General features: G+C 33.3%; 1 protein-coding gene across 1 annotated transcript in view; it reads left to right on the top strand.

Moving 5' to 3' along the window:
* Nucleotides 1-22,509, top strand: part of LOC142235985 (uncharacterized) — a 57,607-nt gene extending 35,098 nt beyond the window's left edge. The window contains exon 3 of the mRNA XM_075307235.1: nt 22,404-22,509. Coding sequence (XP_075163350.1) covers nt 22,404-22,509 — 106 coding nt within the window. The remainder of the gene's footprint in view (nt 1-22,403) is intronic.
* Nucleotides 22,510-22,825: the final 316 nt, after the last annotated feature.

Below are 22,825 nucleotides of genomic sequence, written 5' to 3'. Positions count from 1 at the left end.
CAGAAACATACATATAGTTGGGCACCGTGGAGTAGTGGTTGCTACGTTCGCCTTGCATGCCAAAGGTCGTGGGTTCGATCCCTACTTCGACCGAACACCGAAAGTTGTTATACCCTGCTCCACACTGTGGAACAGGGTATTATAAGTTAGTGCATATGTTTGTAACACCCAGAAGGAGACGAGATAGATACATGGTGTCTTTGGCAATAATGCTCTGGGTGGGTCCCTGAGTCGATATAACCATGTCCGTCTCTCCGTCTGTCCGTCTGTCCGTCCGTCCGTCTGTCTGTGAACACATTTTTGTGATCAAAGTCTAGGTCGCAATTTAAGTCCAATCGCCTTCAAATTTGGCACATGTTCCTAATTTGGGTCAGAATAGAACCCTATTGATTTTGGACGAAATCGGTTCAGATTTAGATATAGCTCCCATATATATCTTTCGCCCAATATGCACTAATATGCACCCAGCAGCCAGAGTTTTATACCGATTTGCTTGAAATTTTGTGCAAAATTTGATTGAAATCGGTTCAGATTTAGATATAGTTCCCATATATATCTTTCACCCGATATGGACTTATATGGCCCCAGAAACCAGAGTTTTGGCCCAATTTGGTTGAAATTTTGCACTAGGAGTACAATTAGTAGTATAGTCAAGTGTGCAAAATTTGATTGAAATCGGTTCAGATTTAGATATTGCTCCCATATATATCTTTCGCCCGGTATGGACTAATATGGTCCTAAAAGCCAGAGTTTTAGCCCAATTTGGTTGAACATTTTGCACAGGGAGTAGATTTAGCATTGTAGCTATGCGTGCCAAATTTGGTTGAAATCGATTCAGATGTAGATAAAGCTCCCATATATATTTTTCGCCCGATATGGACTAATATGGTCCTAGAAGCCAGAGTTTTATCCCGATTAGCTTGAAATTTTGCACAAGGAGTACAATAGTAGTATAGTCATGTGTGCAAAATTTGATTGAAATCGGTTCAGATTTAGATATAGCTTCCATATATATTTTTCGCCCGATATGGACTTATATGGCCCCAGAAGCCAGAGTTTTGGCCCAATTTGGTTGAAATTTTGCACTAGGAGTACGATTAGTAATGTGTGCCAAATTTGATTGAAATCAGTTCAGATTTAGATATAGCTCCCATATATTTTTCGCCCGATATGGACTAATATTGTCCTAGAAGCCAGAGTTTTGGTCCAATTTGGTTCAAATTTTGCACAAGGAGTACAATTCGTAGTATAGTCATGTGTGCCAAATTTGATTGAAATGGGTTCAGATTTAGATATAGCTCCCATATATAACATTCGCCCGATATGGACTAATATGGTCCTAGAAGCCAGAGTTTTGGCCCAATTTGGTTGAAATTTTGCACTAGGAGTACAATTAGTAGTGTTATCAAGTGTGCTATATTTTATTGAAATCGGTTCAAATTTAGATATAGCTCCCATATATATCTTTCGCCCAATATGGACTTATATGGCCCCCAGAAGCCAGAATTTTGGGCCAATTGGGTTGAAATTATGCACTAAGAGTACAACTAGTAGTGTAGTCAAGTGTACCAAGTTTTATTGAAATCAATTCAGATTTAGATATAGCTCCCATATATATCGTTCATCCGATTTACACTCAAATGACAAAAGTGACCAATCTTTTAAACCGGTTTTCTTGAAATTTTGCACAGGAAGTAGAATTAACATTCCAACTGTCTGTATCAAATTTGATTGCAAATACCAACGTTTTCCTTGAAAAATCGCCTAAAAAAATGTTTATAGATTTATTGGTATAATTAAAAACCCTACACCCCAAATTATTTTTTAACGAATTTGGCTATATTGCCACAATAATTGAACGATCTCCTATTCTATTTCTTCCAATGTAAATCTTAACTTTGTGCTATTCCACGGAAGTATCATAGAATATGAAATTTACACAAAAATCATTCAAGCCAGAAGCAACTATTTTTAAAATCAATGTGATATTTTATATATGTATAAACGGGCGGTGTTAAGCTTACGTTCGAAATTATTTGCAAAATCTAACAAGTGAGGAAAGTCTAAAGTCGGGCGGGGCCGACTATATTATACCCTGCACCACTTTGAAGATCTAAATTTTCGATACCATATCACATCCGTCAAATGTGTTGGGGGCTATATATAAAGGTTTGTCCCAAATACATACATTTAAATATCACTTGATCAGGACAGAATTTGTTAGACTTCTACAAAATCTATAGACTTAAAATTTAAGTCGGCTAATGCACTAGGGTGGAACACAATGTTAGTAAAAAAATATGGGAAACATTTAAATATGAAGCAATTTTAAGGAAACTTCGCAAAAGTTTATTTATGATTTATAGCTCGATATATATGTATTAGAATTTTAAGAAATTAGAGTCATTTTTACAACTTTTCGACTAAGCAGTGGCGATTTTACAAGGAAAATGTTGGTATTTTGAAATCAGAAAAACATATATATGGGAGCTATATCGAAATCTGAACCGATTTCAATCAAATTTGGCACATATGACTATATTACTAATTGTACTCCTAGTGCAAAATTTCAACAAAATTGGGCCAAAACTCTGGCTTCTGGGGCCATATAAGTCCATATCGGGCGAAAACTATATATGGAAGCTATATCTAAATCTGAACCGATTTCAACCAAATTTGGCACGCATAGCTACAATGCTAATTCTACTCTCTGTGCAAAATTTCAATTATATCGGAGTAAAAGATTGGCCACTGTGGTCATATGAGTGTAAATCGGGCGAAAGCTATATATGGGAGCTATATCTAAATCGGAACCGATGTCAACCAAATTTGGCACGCATAGCTACAATGCTAATTCCACTCTCTGTGCAAAATTTCAACTAAATCGGAGTTAAAAATTGGCCTCTGTGGTCATATGAGTGTAAATCGGGCGAAAGCTATATATGGGAGATATATCCAAATCTGAACCGATTTCAACCAAATTTGGCACGCATAGTTACAATGCTAATTCTACTCCCTATGCAAAATTTCAACTAAATCGGAGCAAAAAATTGGCATCTATGGGCAAGTGAGTGTAAATCGGGCGAAAGCTATATATGGGAGCTATATCTAAATCTGAACCGATTTGGCTGATATTTTGCAAGTTTTGCGCGACCCATAAAATATTCGGATGTACGGAATTTGAGGAAGATCGGTTGATATGCACGCCAATTATGACCAGATCGGTGAAATATATATATGACAGCTATATCTAAATCGGAACCGATTTTTTTCCAAAATCAATAGGGATCGTCTTTGAGCCGAAATAGGACCCTATACCAAATTTTAGGACAATCGGACTAAAACTGCGAGCTGTACTTTGCACACAAAAATACATCAACAGACAGACGGACATCGTTAAATCGACTCAGAATTTAATTCTAAGCCAATCCGTATACTAAAAGGTTGGTCTATGATTACTCCTTCTTGGCGTTACATACAAATGCACAAACTTATTATACCCTGTACCACAGTAGTGGTGAAGGGTATAACAATCTTAAATCTAATTGCTTGAAAGGAAATTACATCACAAAATAAATGGCAAAGTTAGTACCGCATGTAATGCAGAAAAAATCTTACATTCGGGAAATCCATGGCTTCCAAAATTTTTTTACTAACATTGTGTTCCACCCTAGTGCATTAGCCGACTTAAATTTTGAGTCTATAGCTTTTGTAGAAGTCTATCAAATTCTGTCCAGATCGAGTGATATTAAAATGTATGTATTTGGGACAAACCTTTATATATAGCTCCCAATACATTTGATGGATTTGATATGGTATCGAAAATTTAGATCTACAAAGTGGGTATAATATAGTCGGCCCCGCCCGACTTTAGACTTTCCTTACTAATTTTTATATAAAATTTTGCCAAAATTTTATTTCTGTAGAAAATTTTGTCTAAATTTTATTTCTATAAAAAATGTTGTACCATTTTTATTGCTACAGCAATTTTCTCAATATGTTATTTCTATTGAAAAAAAACTCAAATTTTTATTTCTATAGAGAATTTGCTCAAAATTTTATTTCGATAGAAAATTTTCTCAAAAACGTATTTCCATAGAAAATTTTCTCAGTATTTTATTTCTATAGAAAATTTTTTAAACATTTTATTCCTATAGAAAATTTTCTCAATATTTTTTTCTATAGAAATTTTTTTCAAAACTTTATATCAATAGAAAAATTTCACAAAATTTTATTTCTATAGATATTTTATTTTTAATTTCACTTCTATAGAAAATGTTGTCAATTTTTTTTTATAGAAAATGTTTTCAAAACTTTATATCTATAGAAAATTTTCGCAAAATTTTATTTCTATAGATTTTTTTTTTTAATTTCACTTCTATAGAAAATGTTGTCAATTTTTTTTCTATAGAAATTTTTTTCAAAACTTAGTTTTATAGAAATTTTGCTCAAAATTTTATTTCTATTGAAACTTTGCTCAAAATGTTATTGCTACAGAAAAACTTTGTCAAAATTTTATTTCTATAGAAAGTTTTCTCAAAATTTTAGATCTATAGAACATTTTATCAAAAGATAATTTTCTCAAAAGTTTATTTCTATAGATTTTTTTGTCAAATTTTTATTTCTTTCGTTTTGTTTTGTTATTGTTGGTTTATTCTTCAATCATTTTGTTGTTTTTGATTTCAGCCTAAAACCATGCATTGATTAAACTGCAAGTGTAGCTTAACCAACAGAGGAAAAGATTTTCCAAAAAATTTTCTACAGAAAAATTTCTTTTGTATAAATTTTTTTCAAATTTTTTTCTACAGAACGTGTTGTCCAATTTGTTGTTGTTGCGGAAAATTTTCTAAAAATTTTATTTTTACAGAAATATTTCTCAAATATTTATTTTTATAGAAATTTTTATCAAAATTTTATTTCTATAGAAAATTTTCTGAAATTTTTTTTCTATAGAAATTTTTTCAAAATTGTATTTCAATAGAAAATTCCCAGCAAAAAACTGGGTAAGCACTAGTGATTCTTTCAGTAATACCGGTAATCAAACAGTTACTACTTGTAGTATAACCTGTGAAATGTGTCTTATTAAAGACTTAAAGTCAGATATAAACGAAGTGGACTGTGTTGTTGGTTAAAAAGTAATTTTTTATTTAAAATATACAAACGATTTTGTTTGGTGACAAAAGTTTAAAATTTTCGAAGCAATTCAAAAACTCTAACAAAAGAAAAAAAGTATTCGGTACACGTTTTCCAAACGTTTTTTTTTTGCGTGTATTTTTAAACCCTTCAAACCCCCAATAAATTTTAATAAAATTTAAGTTTTAAGTTTTTGATAACACTTTTGTTGTTAGTATGACGTATATGTTTTTTTTTTCTCCGAATGTTGTCAAAAAAAAATACAGAAAATGTTGTCAAAATTTTATTTCTATAGAAAATTTTGTGTAATTTTTATTCCTACAGAATTTATTTCAAAATTTTATTTGTATAGAAAATTTTTTCTCAATTTTTGTCTATAGACATTGTTTTTTTTTTAATTTTATTTTAATCAAAATTTTGCTCAAAATTTTGTTTCTATGGAAAATTTTCTCAATATATATATATTTTTTTATAGAATATTTTCCAAAAATTTTAGTTTTATAGAAAATTTTGGCAAAATTTTATTTCTATGAAAAATTTTGTCCCATTTTTATTGCTACAGAAAATTTTCTCAAAATTTTATTTCTATGGAAAATTTTCTCAATATTTTATTTCTATAAAAAAAATCTGAAAATTTTATTTCTATATAAAATGTTGTACCATTTTTATTGTTATAGAAATTTTCTCAATATTTTATTTCTATAAAAAGATTCTGAAAAATTTATTTCTATAGAGAATTTGCTCAAAATTTTATTTCCATAGAAAATTTTTTCAAAAAGGCATTTCCATAGAAAATTTTCTCAATATTTTATTTCTATAGAATTTTTTTTAAACATTTTATTCCTATAGAAAATTTTCTCAAGATTTTTTTCTATAGAAAATTTTTTCAAAACTTTATATCTATAGAAAATTTTCTCAAAATTTTATTTCTATAGATTTTTTTTTTAAATTTCACTTCTATTGAAAATGTTGGCAATTTTTTTTTTTTTCTATAGAAATTTTTTTCAAAACTTAGTTTTATAGAAATTTTGCTCAAAATTTTATTTCTTTAGAAACTTTGCTTAAAATGTTATTGCTACAGAAAAACTTGGTCAAAATTTTATTTCTATAGAAAGTTTTCTCAAAATTTTAGATCTATAGAAAATTTTATCAAAATTTTTATTTCTAAAGATAATTTTCTCAAAAGTTTATTTCTATAGATTTTTTTGTCAAATTTTTATTTCTTTCATTTCGTTTTGTTTTGTTATTGTTGGTTTATTCTTCAATCATTTTGTTGTTTTTGATTTCAGCCTAAAACCATGCATTGATTAAACTGCAAGTGTAGCTTAACCAACAGAGGAAAAGATTTTCCAAAAAATTTTCCACAGAAAAATTTCTTTTGTATAAATTTTTTTCAAATTTTTTTCTACAGAACGTGTTGTCCAATTTGTTGTTGTTGCGGAAAATTTTCTAAAAATTTTATTTTTACAGAAATATTTCTCAAATATTTATTTTTATAGAAATTTTTATCAAAATTTTATTTCTATAGAAAATTTTCTGAAATTTTTTTTCTATAGAAATTTTTTCAAAATTGTATTTCAATAGAAAATTCCCAGCAAAAAACTGGGTAAGCACTAGTGATTCTTTCAGTAATACCGGTAATCAAACAGTTACTACTTGTAGTATAACCTGTGAAATGTGTCTTATTAAAGACTTAAAGTCAGATATAAACGAAGTGGACTGTGTTGTTGGTTAAAAAGTAATTTTTTATTTAAAATATACAAACGATTTTGTTTGGTGACAAAAGTTTAAAATTTTCGAAGCAATTCAAAAACTCTAACAAAAGAAAAAAAGTATTCGGTACACGTTTTCCAAACGTTTTTTTTTTTTTGCGTGTATTTTTAAACCCTTCAAACCCCCAATAAATTTTAATAAAATTTAAGTTTTAAGTTTTTGATAACACTTTTGTTGTTAGTATGACGTATATGTTTTTTTTTTCTCCGAATGTTGTCAAAAAAAAATACAGAAAATGTTGTCAAAATTTTATTTCTATAGAAAATTTTGTGTAATTTTTATTCCTACAGAATTTATTTCAAAATTTTATTTGTATAGAAAATTTTTCTCAATTTTTGTCTATAGACATTGTTTTTTTTTTTAATTTTATTTTAATCAAAATTTTGCTCAAAATTTTGTTTCTATGGAAAATTTTCTCAATATATATATATTTTTTTTATAGAATATTTTCCAAAAATTTTAGTTTTATAGACAATTTTGGCAAAATTTTATTTCTATGAAAAATTTTGTCCCATTTTTATTGCTACAGAAAATTTTCTCAAAATTTTATTTCTATGGAAAATTTTCTCAATATTTTATTTCTATAAAAAAAATCTGAAAATTTTATTTCTATATAAAATGTTGTACCATTTTTATTGTTATAGAAATTTTCTCAATATTTTATTTCTATAAAAAGATTCTGAAAAATTTATTTCTATAGAGAATTTGCTCAAAATTTTATTTCCATAGAAAATTTTTTCAAAAAGGTATTTCCATAGAAAATTTTCTCAATATTTTATTTCTATAGAATTTTTTTTAAACATTTTATTCCTATAGAAAATTTTCTCAAGATTTTTTTCTATAGAAAATTTTTTCAAAACTTTATATCTATAGAAAATTTTCTCAAAATTTTATTTCTATAGATTTTTTTTAAATTTCACTTCTATTGAAAATGTTGTCAATTTTTTTTTTTCTATAGAAATTTTTTTCAAAACTTAGTTTTATAGAAATTTTGCTCAAAATTTTATTTCTATAGAAACTTTGCTTAAAATGTTATTGCTACAGAAAAACTTGGTCAAAATTTTATTTCTATAGAAAGTTTTCTCAAAATTTTAGATCTATAGAAAATTTTATCAAAATTTTTATTTCTAAAGATAATTTTCTCAAAAGTTTATTTCTATAGATTTTTTTGTCAAATTTTTATTTCTTTCGTTTCGTTTTGTTTTGTTATTGTTGGTTTATTCTTCAATCATTTTGTTGTTTTTGATTTCAGCCTAAAACCATGCATTGATTAAACTGCAAGTGTAGCTTAACCAACAGAGGAAAAGATTTTCCAAAAAATTTTCTACAGAAAAATTTCTTTTGTATAAAATTTTTTTCAAATTTTTTTCTACAGAACGTGTTGTCCAATTTTTTGTTGTTGCGGAAAATTTTCTAAAAATTTTATTTTTACAGAAATATTTCTCAAATATTTATTTTTATAGAAATTTTTATCAAAATTTTATTTCTATAGAAAATTTTCTGAAATTTTTTTAAAATTGTATTTCAATAGAAAAGTTGTTCAAAATTTCAGTTCGATACAAAATTTGCTTAAGAATTTTATTTCGATAGAAAATGTTCCTAAAATTGTATTTATAAAGAAAATTTTGCCAAAATTTTATTTATTTTTATTTATTTATTTTTATTTTCATCATGTAATTTGTAGCCGCTTAGTGGCCAATTTATATAAATTACAACGGACTACTAACTATGAAATACAGTACAAATCAAGTTATGACAATGTGAGAACTTATGCGTGTATATAATAAATATAAATGTGTATAAAATAGTATAAAAATAAATTAATTAATAATATGAAATATGACAAAACATTTTAGGTTCCCAATATAATTAAAAGAAGACAAAATAAGAAAAGATTATTTACTAAATCAACCACAACAAAGCAACACTACTAACATCTTTATATAGAAAATTTAGTCAAAATTTCATTTCTAAGAAGATTTTGTCAGAATTTTATTGCTATAGAAAAATTTTTACAAGTTGTATTGCTACATAAAATTTTGCCAAAAATTTTATTTCTATAGAAAATTTAATTACCTCCATCCAGAATTCTACCAATCCACCAAGCAGTAAAATATGTGCCATTTTCGGTAAATTCTACCAACTGTGGCAATCGTGCTCAGAATGTAATTCTGAGTCGAGCGATGTATATATTTCGGTATATAAAGGGTGATACGGTCAAAATTTGGTTAAGGGAAAACGCGTGTAAATCGGTGAAATCGTTTATTTAAAAAATCAAATTAAATTTCTTTTTGAAGTTCAATTAGTATAAAATTCAGGAAAAATATTCAGTTAGGCTTTCGCTTTTCCAAACCCGAATTGCCGGGCCTCACGCTTGACACCTGCCATCAGATTTTGTACAGCCACCTTGAAGGCCAGTTTGCCTTGAACTGCTGCTCGTCCTTAGCAGTTTTTTTGTCTTCTTTAGGTTCCGCTTGACAATAGCCCAGGATTTTTCAATTGGGCGGAGCTCTGGCGTGTTGGGAGGGTTCTTGTCCTTGGGAACCACCTGCACGTTGTTGGCGGCGTACCACTCCATGGCCTTTTTACCGTAATGGCAAAATGCCAAATCCGGCCACAACAGTACGGAACAACCGTGTTTCTTCAGGAAAGGCACCAGACGTTTATTCAAACACTCTTTCATGTAAATTTCTTGGTTGACAGTCCCGGAAGCTATGAAAATGCTGCTTTTCAAGCCACAGGTACAGATGGCTTGCCAGATATTTCTTTGCGAACTTTGACAGTTTTATGTGCCTGAAAATATCTGCTACCTTTCCCCTTCCTTTTGCCGTATAAAACTCCTGTCCCGGAAGCTGCTTGTAGTCGGCTTTGACGTAGGTTTCGTCGTCCATTACCACGCAGTCAAACTTCGTCAGCATCGTCGGGGATCGCGCTTTGGCAGTCGTAATTTGTTTATCATCGCGATTTGGAGTCACTACCTTCTTTTAAGTCGATAGTCCGGCTCGTTTTTTGGCTCGATGCACGGTTGTAGACGATACACCCAGCTTATTTGCGGCATCTCAGAGAGAGAGGTTAGGGTTTCGCTTGAAACTACCGGCAACTCTCTTTGTTGTCTCAGCAGCTTCCGGTTTTCGATTTCCTCCCGATCCAGACTTCCTGGCTGTCGACAAACGTTCCCCAAACACTTTAATTACATTTGTAACGGTTGATTTGGCAACTTTTAGCGATTTTGCCAGCCTTGCGTTCGAGTAGCTCGGATTTTCGCGATGCACGAGCAAAATTTTGATACGCTGCTCTTCTTGCTTGGACGGCATTTTGACAACTGAAGAGTGAATTCCAAAATCAAAATAGGAGCAACATTCTACACACACACACCTTCAAAATGAGGGGTGTTCAGGTTTTTTAAATGCAAAATTGGAAGAAATACGTCAAGTTTATATTGACCAAATTTTGACCGTATCACCCTTTAGTACATTTCAGCCAATCTGTATATTGGGGGCTATATCAATATCTAAGCCGTTTTTGTTCAAATTTAAGAATTAAACAAGAAGCTCACCACCAGTGGTACCACAATGGATTGATCAGTCTATGTTAGCCTAAAATAACGGGCTGCCAGTTATACCTAATCAAACATAATGTAAGGGTTTGATTTTAGGCCTTTATGTTTCGCAATATTTAACAATTCCTTGAAGATCTAATTCCATGTTTTCCACATGGACTAAAACTAAAATAATTTCACCGTATAGTAAAGATGTCCATTTCTAATTTTGATGTGACTGTGGAAAAATCACACATCCACCTACAATGCATAATTTATCCACCCCAATTCACTGTGTCACGTACAAAGTTCATCTTAAAGCTGTCAATAACATTGCCATGCTCACATTTTTGTGTTAGCTAATACTCCAAAGTCATTTTTGTATTGCAAACAAAATGAATGAAACCATTTCCAATTGCCATAAACAAAACAAAAAAACATTATTGCTTTTTCTCTTCGCCCCTCCCCCACACCATGTATTTTGTACCAAAAAAGAGAGCCAAATTATATACGCCTTGGATGACATTTAATTCATTTTGGGTCGTATTCTAAAAACGACGACAAACGGATGCATACTCGTAAAAAACCAGCCATGAACATTCATCTCCTCTACCACTATTGACGACTAAAACAGATAGGTGGCTGCCATTAAGGATCCACTCCAGTTCATGGTCCACTTACATTTTTTCGATGGCAGTGTGATTGCGTTGCTAATGTTCGTGGGTATTTATGTGCGCGTCTGTGTGTGTGTGTGCGTGCTTATTTTATTATTCAATGAGAGCAACAATTGGCATGCAACACGTGTCTGAAATCAGTAAAACCGTAACACCATATCAATGCTAATCCCATTCTGCATAATGTGAGGGAGGACACAAAAACATCATTGTTCTCTCCCCCTCTCTTTTCCCTCTCTACCTGCCCATGCATGAACAAAAACAATGTCAGCCACAGTAACAAAACTGTTTAGTTGATGTTACAACAAAAGCAATAACAAAACAAAAAACAACTTGATGTTCTTGTCTTTTGTTACCGTTGGTTGTCGATGATGGTGGCATCGGCATCGTCATCGTTTTCGTTTATTGCTGTTTGTCGTTCAGTTACCGTTTCCTGTCACGTGATAACATTTTTATGTTTACTTTATTCCCCTCAACCTGCATGCTTTGTTGAAGCCATATTTTTTTTGCAGATGTCTTGCATTATATCCAACTACAATGATCATAGGGATATACGAGGATGGTTCCAAGAAATAGAAACCCTTAGAAAAAGGTGGTTCCTTATGGCAGATCACTATGACAAACGAAATCACGTATCTTTCACCAAGAGAATGGCTTATACAGTGTGACTGATATGAATTGCAACAAAATTCAAACAAACTTGCTATCATTTCGAAACCGCTCGTCTGACAGCTGACAGATTTATTGCAATACCAGTTCATTTTATTGTTTACAAACTTACAAATGTATTTTCATTTATTGCATTCAGAAATAGTGATATTCGTAATGGAATTCAAGCGTGATAGTATGACTGCTTTATATTCGGCTGAAAAACCTCAAGCGGCTATTGTGAATATTTTTTTTGTTTTTCATACATTTGCTCGTTTTTGTGGTACGGGCAGTTTTGCATCAAAAAGTGGACGATAAAAAGCTTTGACAACACCAGAAAAGATCCAAAAAGTGAAGACCAGATCTGATGGAAATCCAGACCGCACTAGTAAAAATCATGTTCGTCAGGACTAAGTTCCCAAAATAGCAAGAGCTCACCAATTCACAAACAATAATTTATACTGAAAAGAGCCAAGGAGTTGCTTTGCTGACATAAACTAGGCCCATTAGCGAATTTTAATTTCTCGCGAAAATGTCCTAAATACAGCATTAAAACCCTGGATAGATAAACATTTCAGCCGCAAATCATGGACATTCCAAGAGGACTCAGCACCATTAAAGTGGAAAGTCTAATGGCAGACAATGTGAAGGATATAAATACAACACACAATTTTTTTTTTATTCAATCACGAAATTAATGGATCCAATTAAATTTTTAATTGAAATGTTTTCAATCATGTTTCAATCAATGATAGTGTTAATTAAAAAATTTATTTAAAGTCAATTAAAAAATTAATTGATACTATTAATTTTTGTGATTGATTTTTGTTTCAATTAAAAATTGTTGAATCCATTAAATTTTTAATTGAATATTTTTATACCCTCCACCATGGGATGGGGGTATATTAAATTTTTTTTTATACCCTCCAGCATAGGATGGGGGTATATTAACTTTGTCATTCCGTTTGTAACACATCGAAATATTGCTCTAAGACCCCATACAGTATACATATTCTGGGTCGTGATGAAATTCTGAGTCAATCTGAGCATGTTCGTCCGTCCGTCCGTCTGTTGAAATCACGCTAACTTCCGAACGAAAGAAGCTATCGGCTTGAAACTTGGCACAAGTAGTTGTTATTGATGTAGGTCAGATGGTATTGCAAATGGGCCATATCGGTCCACTTTTACGTATAGCGCCCATATAAACGGACCCCCAAATTTGGCTTGGGGATCCTCTAAGAGAAGCAAATTTCATCCGCTTCGTCTGAAATTTGGTACATGGTGTTAGTATATCGTCTCTAACAACCAAGCAAAAATTGGTTCACATCGGTGCATAATTATATATAGCCCCCATAAAAACGGACCCCCGATTTAGCTTGCGGAGCCTCTAAGAGAAGCAAATTTCATCCGATCCGGCTGAAATTTGGTACATGGTGTTAGTATATGGTCTCTAACAAGCACGCAAAAATTGGTTCACATCGGTCCATAATTATATACAGCCCCCATACAAACCGATCCCCAGATTTGGCTTGCGGAGCCTTTAAGAGAAGTAAATTTCATCCGATCCGGCGGAAATTTGGAACATGGTGTAAGTATATGGTCTCTAACAAGCATGTACAAATTGGTCCACATCGGGCCATAACTATATATAGCCCCCATATAAACCGGTCACCAGATTTGTCTTGCGGAGCTTCTAAGAGATGCAAATTTTATCCGATCCGGCTGAAATTTGGTACATGGTGTTAGTATATGGTCTCTAATGACCATGCACATTGGTCCACATCGGTCCATAATTATATATAGCCTCCATATAAACCGATCGCCAGATGTGACCTCCGGAGCCTCTTGGAAGACCAATATTTATCTGATTCACTTGAAATTTGGTATGTGGTGTTAATATATGGCCTCAAACACCAATGCAAAAATTGGTCGAAATCGGTCCATAATTATATATAGCCCCCTTATAAACCGACCCCAGATTTGGCCTCCGGAGCCCCTCAGAAGAGCAAAATTCAACCGATTCTCTTGAAATTTGGTACGTGATGGTAGTATATGGTATCCAACAACCATGCAGGAATTGGTTCATATCAGTCCATAATTATATATAACCTCCATATAAACCGATCCTCAGATTTGACCTCCGGTGCCTTTTGGAGAAGCAAAATTCATCCGATCTGGTTGAAATTTGGTACGTGGTGGTAGTATATGATATTTAACAACCATGCCAAAAGTCGTCCATATCAGTCCATAATCATATATAGACCCCATATAAACCGATCCCGAGATTTGGTTTTTGGAGCCACTTGGAGGAGCAAATTTCATCCGAGTCAGTTGAAATTTCGTACATTGTGCTAATATATGGCCGTTAGCAACCATGCCTAACTAGGTCCATATCGGTCTATAATTATATATAGCCCTCAGATAAATCGATCCCCAATCACACAAAAATTGGACCATATCACGTTCATAATTGTATATAGCCCCCATATAAGCGACCCCCATATTTCAATTCTGGCTCTCTACCACGTATGGACTAACTCACAATTTAGAAAACGATGTTAAGAAGTTTTAAGATAACACAACCAAAGTAATTCCATTGCGGATGAAAGTCTTTCGAAGAAGTTTCTACGCATTCCATGGTGGAGGGTACATATTTAAGATTAAGGTACATACTTGTTTAAAACTCAATTAAGACTTTAATTGGAAAAATTTTCGTGAATTTTTTTTTCTGTGAAAATGGGGAAATCATCACTCAAATTTTATGTAACATGTGGGTGTTGTCGCCATGTCAGAAGAACATATATGCGGGGGCTATATATAAATCTGAGCCGATTTGGATCAAATTCATAACAGGTTGGCTGATAAGTCCCCGGTCTGACACATAGACGGCGTCGCTAGTATTAAATGCATATTATTTTTATATAGTACCAACCTTCAAATGATTCGTGTCAAAATTTGACGTCTGTAAGTCAATTAGTTTCTGAGATAGAGCGTCTTTTGTGAAGCAACTTTTGTTATTGTGAAAACAAAATGAAAACAAGTATATACGGCCGTCAGTTCGGCCAGGCCGAAGCTTATGTACCCTCCACCATGGATTGCGTAGAAACTTCTACTGAAGACTGTCATCTACAATCGAATTACTTGGGTTGCGGTAACACTTGCCGATGGCAAGGTATCTTAAAACTTCCTAACACCGTCTTCTAAATTACAAGGTAGTCCATACGTAGTATGGACGTCTGTAAGTCAACTAGTTTCTGAGATAGAGCGTCTTTTGTGAAGCAACTTTTATTATTGTGAAAAAAAATGGAAAAAAAAGGAATTTCATGTTTTAATAAAATACTGTTTTCTGAAGGGAAAAAATACATTGGAAGCAAAAACTTGGCTTGATAATGAGTTTCCGAACTCTGCCCCAGGGAAATCAACAACGATTGATTGGTATGTAAAATTCAAGCGTGGTGAAATGAGCATGGAGGACGGTAAACGCAGTGGACGCCCGAAAGAGGTGGTTACCGACGAAAACATCAAAAAAATCCACAAAATGATTTTGAATGACCGTAAAATGAAGTTGATCGAGATAGCAGAGGCCTTAAAGATATCAAAGGAACGTGTTGGTCATATCATTCATTAATATTTGGATATGCGGAAGCTCTGTGCAAAATGAGTGCCGCGTGTTGATGATTCTGTGCGGTGTTTCCAGCTGTTAACTCGTAATACACCCGAGTTTTTCCATCGATATGTGACAATGGATGAAACATGGCTCCATCACAACACTCCTGAGTCAAATCGACAGTCGGCTGAGTGGACAGCGACCGATGAACCGTCTCCGATTATCTTGAGAAGGGAAAAACCATCAACAGTGACTATGACGCTATTGGAGCGTTTGAAGGTCGAAATCGTGGCAAAACGGCCCCATAAAGGGTGACACGGTCAAAATTTGGTCAATTTAAACTTGACGTATTTCTTTCAATTTTGCATTTAAAAAACCTGAACACCCTCATTTTGAAGGTGTGTGTGTAGAATGTTGCTCCTATTTTGATTTTGGAATTCACTCTTCAGTTGTCAAAATGCCGTCCAAGCAAGAAGAGCCACGTATCAAAATTTTGCTCGCGCATCGCGAAAATCCGCAAGCAAAGCTGGCACAATCGCTAAAAGTTGCCAAATCAACCGTTACAAATGTAATTAAAGTGTTTGGGGAACGTTTGTCGAGAGCCAGGAAGTCTGGATCGGGAGGAAATCGAAAACCGGAAGCCGCTGAGATGACAAAGAGAGTTGCCGGTAGTTTCAAGTGAAACCCTAACCTCTCTCTCCGAGATGCCGCAAATAAGCTGGGTGTATCGTCTACATCCGTGCATCGAGCCAAAAAACGAGCCGGACTATCGACTTACAAGAAGGTAGTGACTCCAAATCGCGATGATAAACAAAATACGACGGCCAAAGCGCAATCCCGGAGGCTGTACACGACGATGCTGACGAAGTTTGACTGCGTGGTAATGGACGACGAAACCTACGTCAAAGCCACTACAAGCAGCTTCCGGGACAGGAGTTTTATACGGCAAAAGGAAGGGGAAAGGTAGCAGATATTTTCAAGCACATAAAACTGTCAAAGTTCGCAAAGAAATATCTGGTTTGGCAAGCCATCTGTACCTGTAGCTTGAAAAGCAGCATTTTCATAGCTTCCGGGACTGTCAACCAAGAAATTTACATGAAAGAGTGTTTGAATAAACGTCTGCTGCCTTTCCTGAAGAAACACGGTTGTTCCGTACTGTTTTGGCCGGATTTGGCATCTTGCCATTACGGTAAAAAGGCCATGGAGTGGTACGCCGCCAACAACGTGCAGGTGATTCCCAAGGACAAGAACCCTCCCAACACGCCAGAGCTCCGCCCAATTGAGAAATACTGGGCTATTGTCAAGCGGAACCTAAAGAAGACCAAAAAAACTGCTAAGGACGAGCAGCAGTTCAAGGCAAACTGGCTTTCTGCGGCGAAGAAGGTGGACAAGGTGGCTGTACAAAATCTGATGGCAGGTGTCAAGCGTGAGGCCCGGCAATTCGGATTTGGAAAAGCGAAAGCCTAACTGAATATTTTTCCTGAATTTTATACTAATTGAACTTGAAAAAGAAATTTAATTTGATTTTTTAAATAAACGATTTCACCGATTTACACGCGTTTTTCCTTGACCAAATTTTGACCGTATCACCCTTTATTTCACATGCTTAAAATACGAATACGAATTTTGCTTAGAATAGAAGACGTATTTCTCTGAAAAAAAGTTTTTCCTTGTCTAAAAGTCTCTAAACTTTTCAATGAAGTCTGTTTGTCCTTATAGCTAAGTGATTCGACATAAAAATGTGTATCCTAACATGAATGAAAAATTCGTTTTAATGAAGACAAAATGGATTTAATATATCTGAAAAAATCTTCAAAATTAATAAAATGTTTCAACACATTGTTTTAAAGTCATTATACCCTAAACCACATAGTGGTTAGGGTATAATAAGTTTGATCTGCCGAAAAATGTGCCTACCAGAAATATTGATTTTAGACCCCAAAAAAATATATACCGATCGACTCAGAATCACCTCCTGAGTCGATCTAGCGCTTGGTGTCCGTCCGTGTGTCCATGTGTTTGTTGTTCACAGGATTCCGATCGCAATTATTAACCGATTTTCATGAAATTTGGTACAGCGGAGCGGAGCGGTTTTTCTTTTCTCCGGAGCGGGAGCGGAGCGAAAAAAATGGACCGCTCCGGATCCCTGGTGTTAATTAAAAAAATCATTGAAAGTCAATTAAAAAATTAATTGATACTATTAATTTTTGTGATTGAATTTTGTTTCAATTAAAAATTGTTGAGTCCATTAAATTTTTAATTGAATATTTTTATACCCTCCACCAAAAGATGGGGGTATATTAACTTTTTATACCCTCCACCATGGTTAGGTTAGGTGGCAGCCCGATATATCAGGCTCACTTAGACTATTCAGTCCATTGTGACACCATATTGGTGAACTTCTCTCTTATCACTGAGTGCTGCCCGATTCCATGTTAAGCTCAATGACAAGGGACCACCTTTTTACAGACGAGTCGGAACGGCGTTCCACATTGCAGTGAAAGTACTTAGAGAAGCTTTGTAACCCTCAGAAATGTCACCAGCATTTCTGAGCGGGGATAATCCACCGCTGAAAAACTTTTTGGTGTTCGGTCCAAGCAAGAATCGAAACCACGACCTTGTGTATGCAAGGCGGTCATGCTAACCATCGCACCACGGTGGCTCACTCACACCTTAAGAAGTGATGCACATTCAGTGCATCGGCTGTTGAAATGTTGGACATCCGTCCTATGACAAGTCCATATTAAATTCATCGCTTCTGCGTCAATTTGGCATCTCTTCCGGATCCTAAAAGAACATTTTCACTACCTGTTTGGCGACGCTTTTTTTTACTGGGATGATCAATATAGTAATGACCCAGCATGGCATGAGATAGCACAGTTTTTTCTCTGTACAGTAATATAGCTTTCGCTCCGAAATCAGAAACAGATTCTTTTTTATGCAAGCAGGTCGAGCTCAAAAAATGACTAAATGGACTTTCTCTTGCCTAGTTCATGTTGTAAAATTCGTTGAATCTGAGTGATATGATAACTGCATTAGCTTGACTCAACCTCGTGACAGAAACCACCAACAAAAAAAGAAAAACACAAAATTGTGATGATATGAATATGATTTGCATGAATTTAAAATGTTACAAAAAAAACACTGAACAACAGCATTACAACTATTCAAAGAAAAGCAAACAAAATACCAAAAAAAAAATCCAACAACATGGCAAGTTGTGTGTTGCCCGTCCTTCTTCATTGCATTCTGTGGCATTTGGGAGAGCAACATAAAATTCCCAAAATTCTTTTACAGACCAGAAAAAAAGTCGTTAAAAACTCAGTTACCATTTTTATTCATTTTTTTTTTTTTTTGGCGAAGGGTAAATGTAAAATGACTACCCAAAAATTTTAAACTTTTTAGCCATTTAATGTCCGGAAAATGGATGAATGTTCTTTATTTCCGTAGTGTTGAGTTGAAATGCTACCGCTGATATTGTAAAAGGTTGGGTTACACAACAAAAAAAAAAAAAACACTGTTGGTGAATGTCATAAAATGGCTTTCGTTTTTTTGTTTTCTTGAATCTTTTTATTATGCTAGGCAACGATGTGGAGGAATTTAATTCAATGTTTTAACAAATAAAAATGAATTATAATTAGGTGTGAAGTAACAAAAGAGAATGACATTATTTTAGAACGAAAGTAGCCAAAGTTTACATGGGAAAATGAATGCATGGACCATGGGCCGTATGAGTGCTTTTTTTGGCAAATCACATTGTCCATACGCCACAATGGCCACTTTTACGCCAAATGATCAAATTAACATGCTTTCTCGAATATCGATTGGTATTCCATTTTCAGTATTCACAACAAATAACCAAACGTGAAAATTTTATGTTTTTAATTGCACGGTGGTTTTTCCAACTAATGATCGCTCAGAAGGATTGTGCAAATTAACAAAAACAAGTAAGGAAAGTCTAAAGTCGGGCGGGGCCGACTATATTATACCCTGCACCACTTTGTACATCTAAATTTTCGATACCATATCACATCCGTTAAATGTGTTGGGGGCTACATATATATAGGTTTGTCCCAAATACATACATTTAAATATCACTCGATCTGGACAGAATTTGATAGACTTCTACAGAATATATAGACTCAAAATTTAAGTCGGCTAATGCACTAGGGTGGAACACAATTTTAGTAAAAAAACAAGTAAGGAAAGTCTAAAGTCGGGAGGGGCCGACTATATTATACCCTGCACCACTCTGTAGATCTAAATTTTCGATACCATATCACATCCGTCAAATGTGTTGGGGGCTATATATAAAGGTTTGTCCCAAATACATACATTTACGTATCACTCGATCTGGACAGAATTTGATAGACTTCTACAAAATGTATAGACTCAAAATTTAAGTCTGCTAATGCACTAGGATGGAACACAATGTTAGTAAAAAAAAAAAAATATTGGAAACATTTAAATCTGAAGCAATTTTAAGGAAACTTCGCAAAAGTTTATTTATGATTTATCGCTCGATATATATGTATTAGAAGTTTATGAAAATCAGAGTCATTTTTACAACTTTTCGACTAAGCAGTGGTGATTTAACAAGGACCATTTTTGTCGAAATCAGAAAAACATATATATGGGAGCTATATCTAAATCTGAACCGATTTCAACCAAATTTGGCACGCATAGCAACAATGCTAATTCTACTCCCTGTGCAAAATTTCAACTAAATCGGAGTTAAAAATTGGCATCTGTGGTCATATGAGTGTAAATCGGGCGAAAGCTATATATGGGAGCTATATCTAAATCTGAACCGATTTCAACCAAATTTGGCACGCATAGCAACAATGCTAATTCTACTCCCTGTGCAAAATTTCAACTACATCGGAGTTAAAAATTGGCCTCTGTGGTCATATGAGTGTAAATCGGGCGAAAACTATATATGGGAGCTATATCTAAATCTGAACCGATTTCAACCAAATTTGGCACGCATAGCAACAATGCTTATTCTACTTCCTGTACAAAATTTCAACTAAATTGGAGTTAAAAATTGGCCTCTGTGGTCATATGAGTGTAAATCGGGCGAAAGCTATATATGGGAGCTATATCTAAATCTGAACCGATTTCAACCAAATTTAGCACGCATAGCTACAATGCTAATTCTACTCCCTGTGCAAAATTTCAACCAAATTGGGGTAAAAGTCTGGCTTCTGGGACCGTGTTAGTCCATATCGGGCGAAAGATATATATGGGAGCTATATCTAAATCTGAACCGATTTCAATAAAATTTGGTACACTTGACTATAGTGCTAATTGTTCTTCTTGTGCAAAATTTTAAGTAAATTAGGGTAAAACTCTGGCTTCTGGGGCCATATAAGCCCATATCGGGCGAAATATATATATGGGAGCTATATCTAAATCTGAACCGATTTGTTCCAAAATCAATAGGGATCTATTCTGAGCCAAAACACATATTTGTGCCAAATTTGAAGTCGATTGGACTAAAACTGCGACCTAGACTTTGATTACAAAAATGTGTTCACGGACAGACGGACAGACGGACATGTCTATATCGACTCAGGAGCCTACTATGAGCATTTTTGCCAAAGACACCATGTGTCTATCTCGTCTCCTTCTGGGTGTTGCAAACATATGCACTAACTTATAATACCCTGTTCCACAGTGTGGAGCAGGGTATAAAAATCCCAAGGGTGGAAAGCACAATTGTCACAGTTGGTAGAGTTCTACCGAAATTATTAGAATTTTTTGCTGTTTGATATATTGGTAGAATTCTTGGCGTTTTGGTAGATTTTTCAACGTCAGTTTATCTTGTGTTATATTTACTTTTGACAAATTTAAGTGGGTGATACAGATTGCTCCATTAATACAGAATAACGTCTATATTTCAGACGACAATTTTGGGGCTATAAAGTCTACACAAACTTTTTATTCATGAAAAGCTTCATGAAGATGAATTATCGAATTATTTAATCAATAGCTTCAATGATCTCAATCTAAGTTTTACGTAATTTTTGCCATCCTTGATTAATACAACGACAACCAAAACCCCTCGTACTCCACAGAAAAAAAAATTCACGAAAATATTTCCAATTAAAATCTTAAGTGAGTTTCAAAAAATATTCAATTAAAATTTTAATTGTTTCAACACATTTTTTAATTAAAACAAAAGTCAATCACAAAAATTAATAGTGTCAATTAATTTTTTAGTTAGATCAATTAATTTTGTAATTGACTGTCAATTAATTTTTTAATTGATACTATCATTTTCGTTATTGAAAACATTTCAATTAAAAATTTAATTGGATCAAGATTAGTTGGATCAGTTCAACAAAATTTTAACCAATTTGTTGCTAATTGATATTTTTTTTTCACGAAAAAGTTTTCAATTAGAATCTTAATTGAGTTTTAAAAAATATTCACTTAAAAATTTAATTGATTCAACAAATTTTTTAATTGAAATAAAAATCAATCACACAAATTAATAGTATCAATTAATTTTTTAATTGATACTATCGTTTCTGTGATTGAAGACATTTCAATTAAAAAATTAATTGGGTCAATTAACTTCGTCTTTGAATCAAAAAAAAAATTTTGTGTGTACATAATTTTTTTTCTGATTCAAACACGAAGTTAATTGACCCAATTAATTTTTTAATTGAAATGTCTTCAATCACAGAAACGATAGTATCAATTAAAAAATTAATTGACAGTCAATTAAAAAATTAATTGATACTATTAATTTGTGTGATTGATTTTTATTTCAATTAAAAAATTTGTTGAATCAATTAAATTTTTAAGTGAATATTTTTTAAAACTCAATTAAGATTTTAATTGAAAACTTTTTCGTGAATTTTTTTCCTGTGTACGTACAAGGTGACTGATATATATTGCAACCAACTTCAGATTGCTATCACTTCTAAACCGGTCGTCTGATAACTCACAAATTTATTCCAGTGACAGTTCATTTTATTATTAATAAGCTTAAAAAAGCATTTTGATATTTTGTATTCAGAAAATATGGAAAGCCCCAAATGGCTGTCGTTAGAACCTTCCAGCATTTAAAAGTGAATAAATGCTTTGATTTCTCTCTTGATCTCGTCCAACGAGCGGACGATTAGAACGGTAACAACACCAGAAATGATCAGAAAAGTGATGGTGACAGATTTGAAAGAAAATGTGATTGTAAGCTGAACATATCGCGAGATATTTCCAAGGCATTTTTCTAAACAATTTCCCTATATGTCCTAAAGACAGTATTGAAGCCCTGGCCAGACAAATATTTCGGACGCAGAGCATGGACATGGCCAAAGTATCGCAGAGCCTCTTTTGTGCTGCAAGTGATGGCCTTGTCGCCACGGTTGCCACAGTTGATAGAATTCTATTAAAAACTGGTAGACTTTTTAATGAAGTTTTGGTAGATTTTACAAAAATGTT

Source organism: Haematobia irritans, chromosome 4, assembly GCF_050003625.1.
Source record: "Haematobia irritans isolate KBUSLIRL chromosome 4, ASM5000362v1, whole genome shotgun sequence".
Taxonomy (NCBI): Eukaryota; Metazoa; Arthropoda; class Insecta; order Diptera; family Muscidae; genus Haematobia; species Haematobia irritans.
The sequence above is the reverse complement of the archived record's forward strand: the minus strand, read 5'-3'. Positions and strand labels throughout refer to the sequence as shown.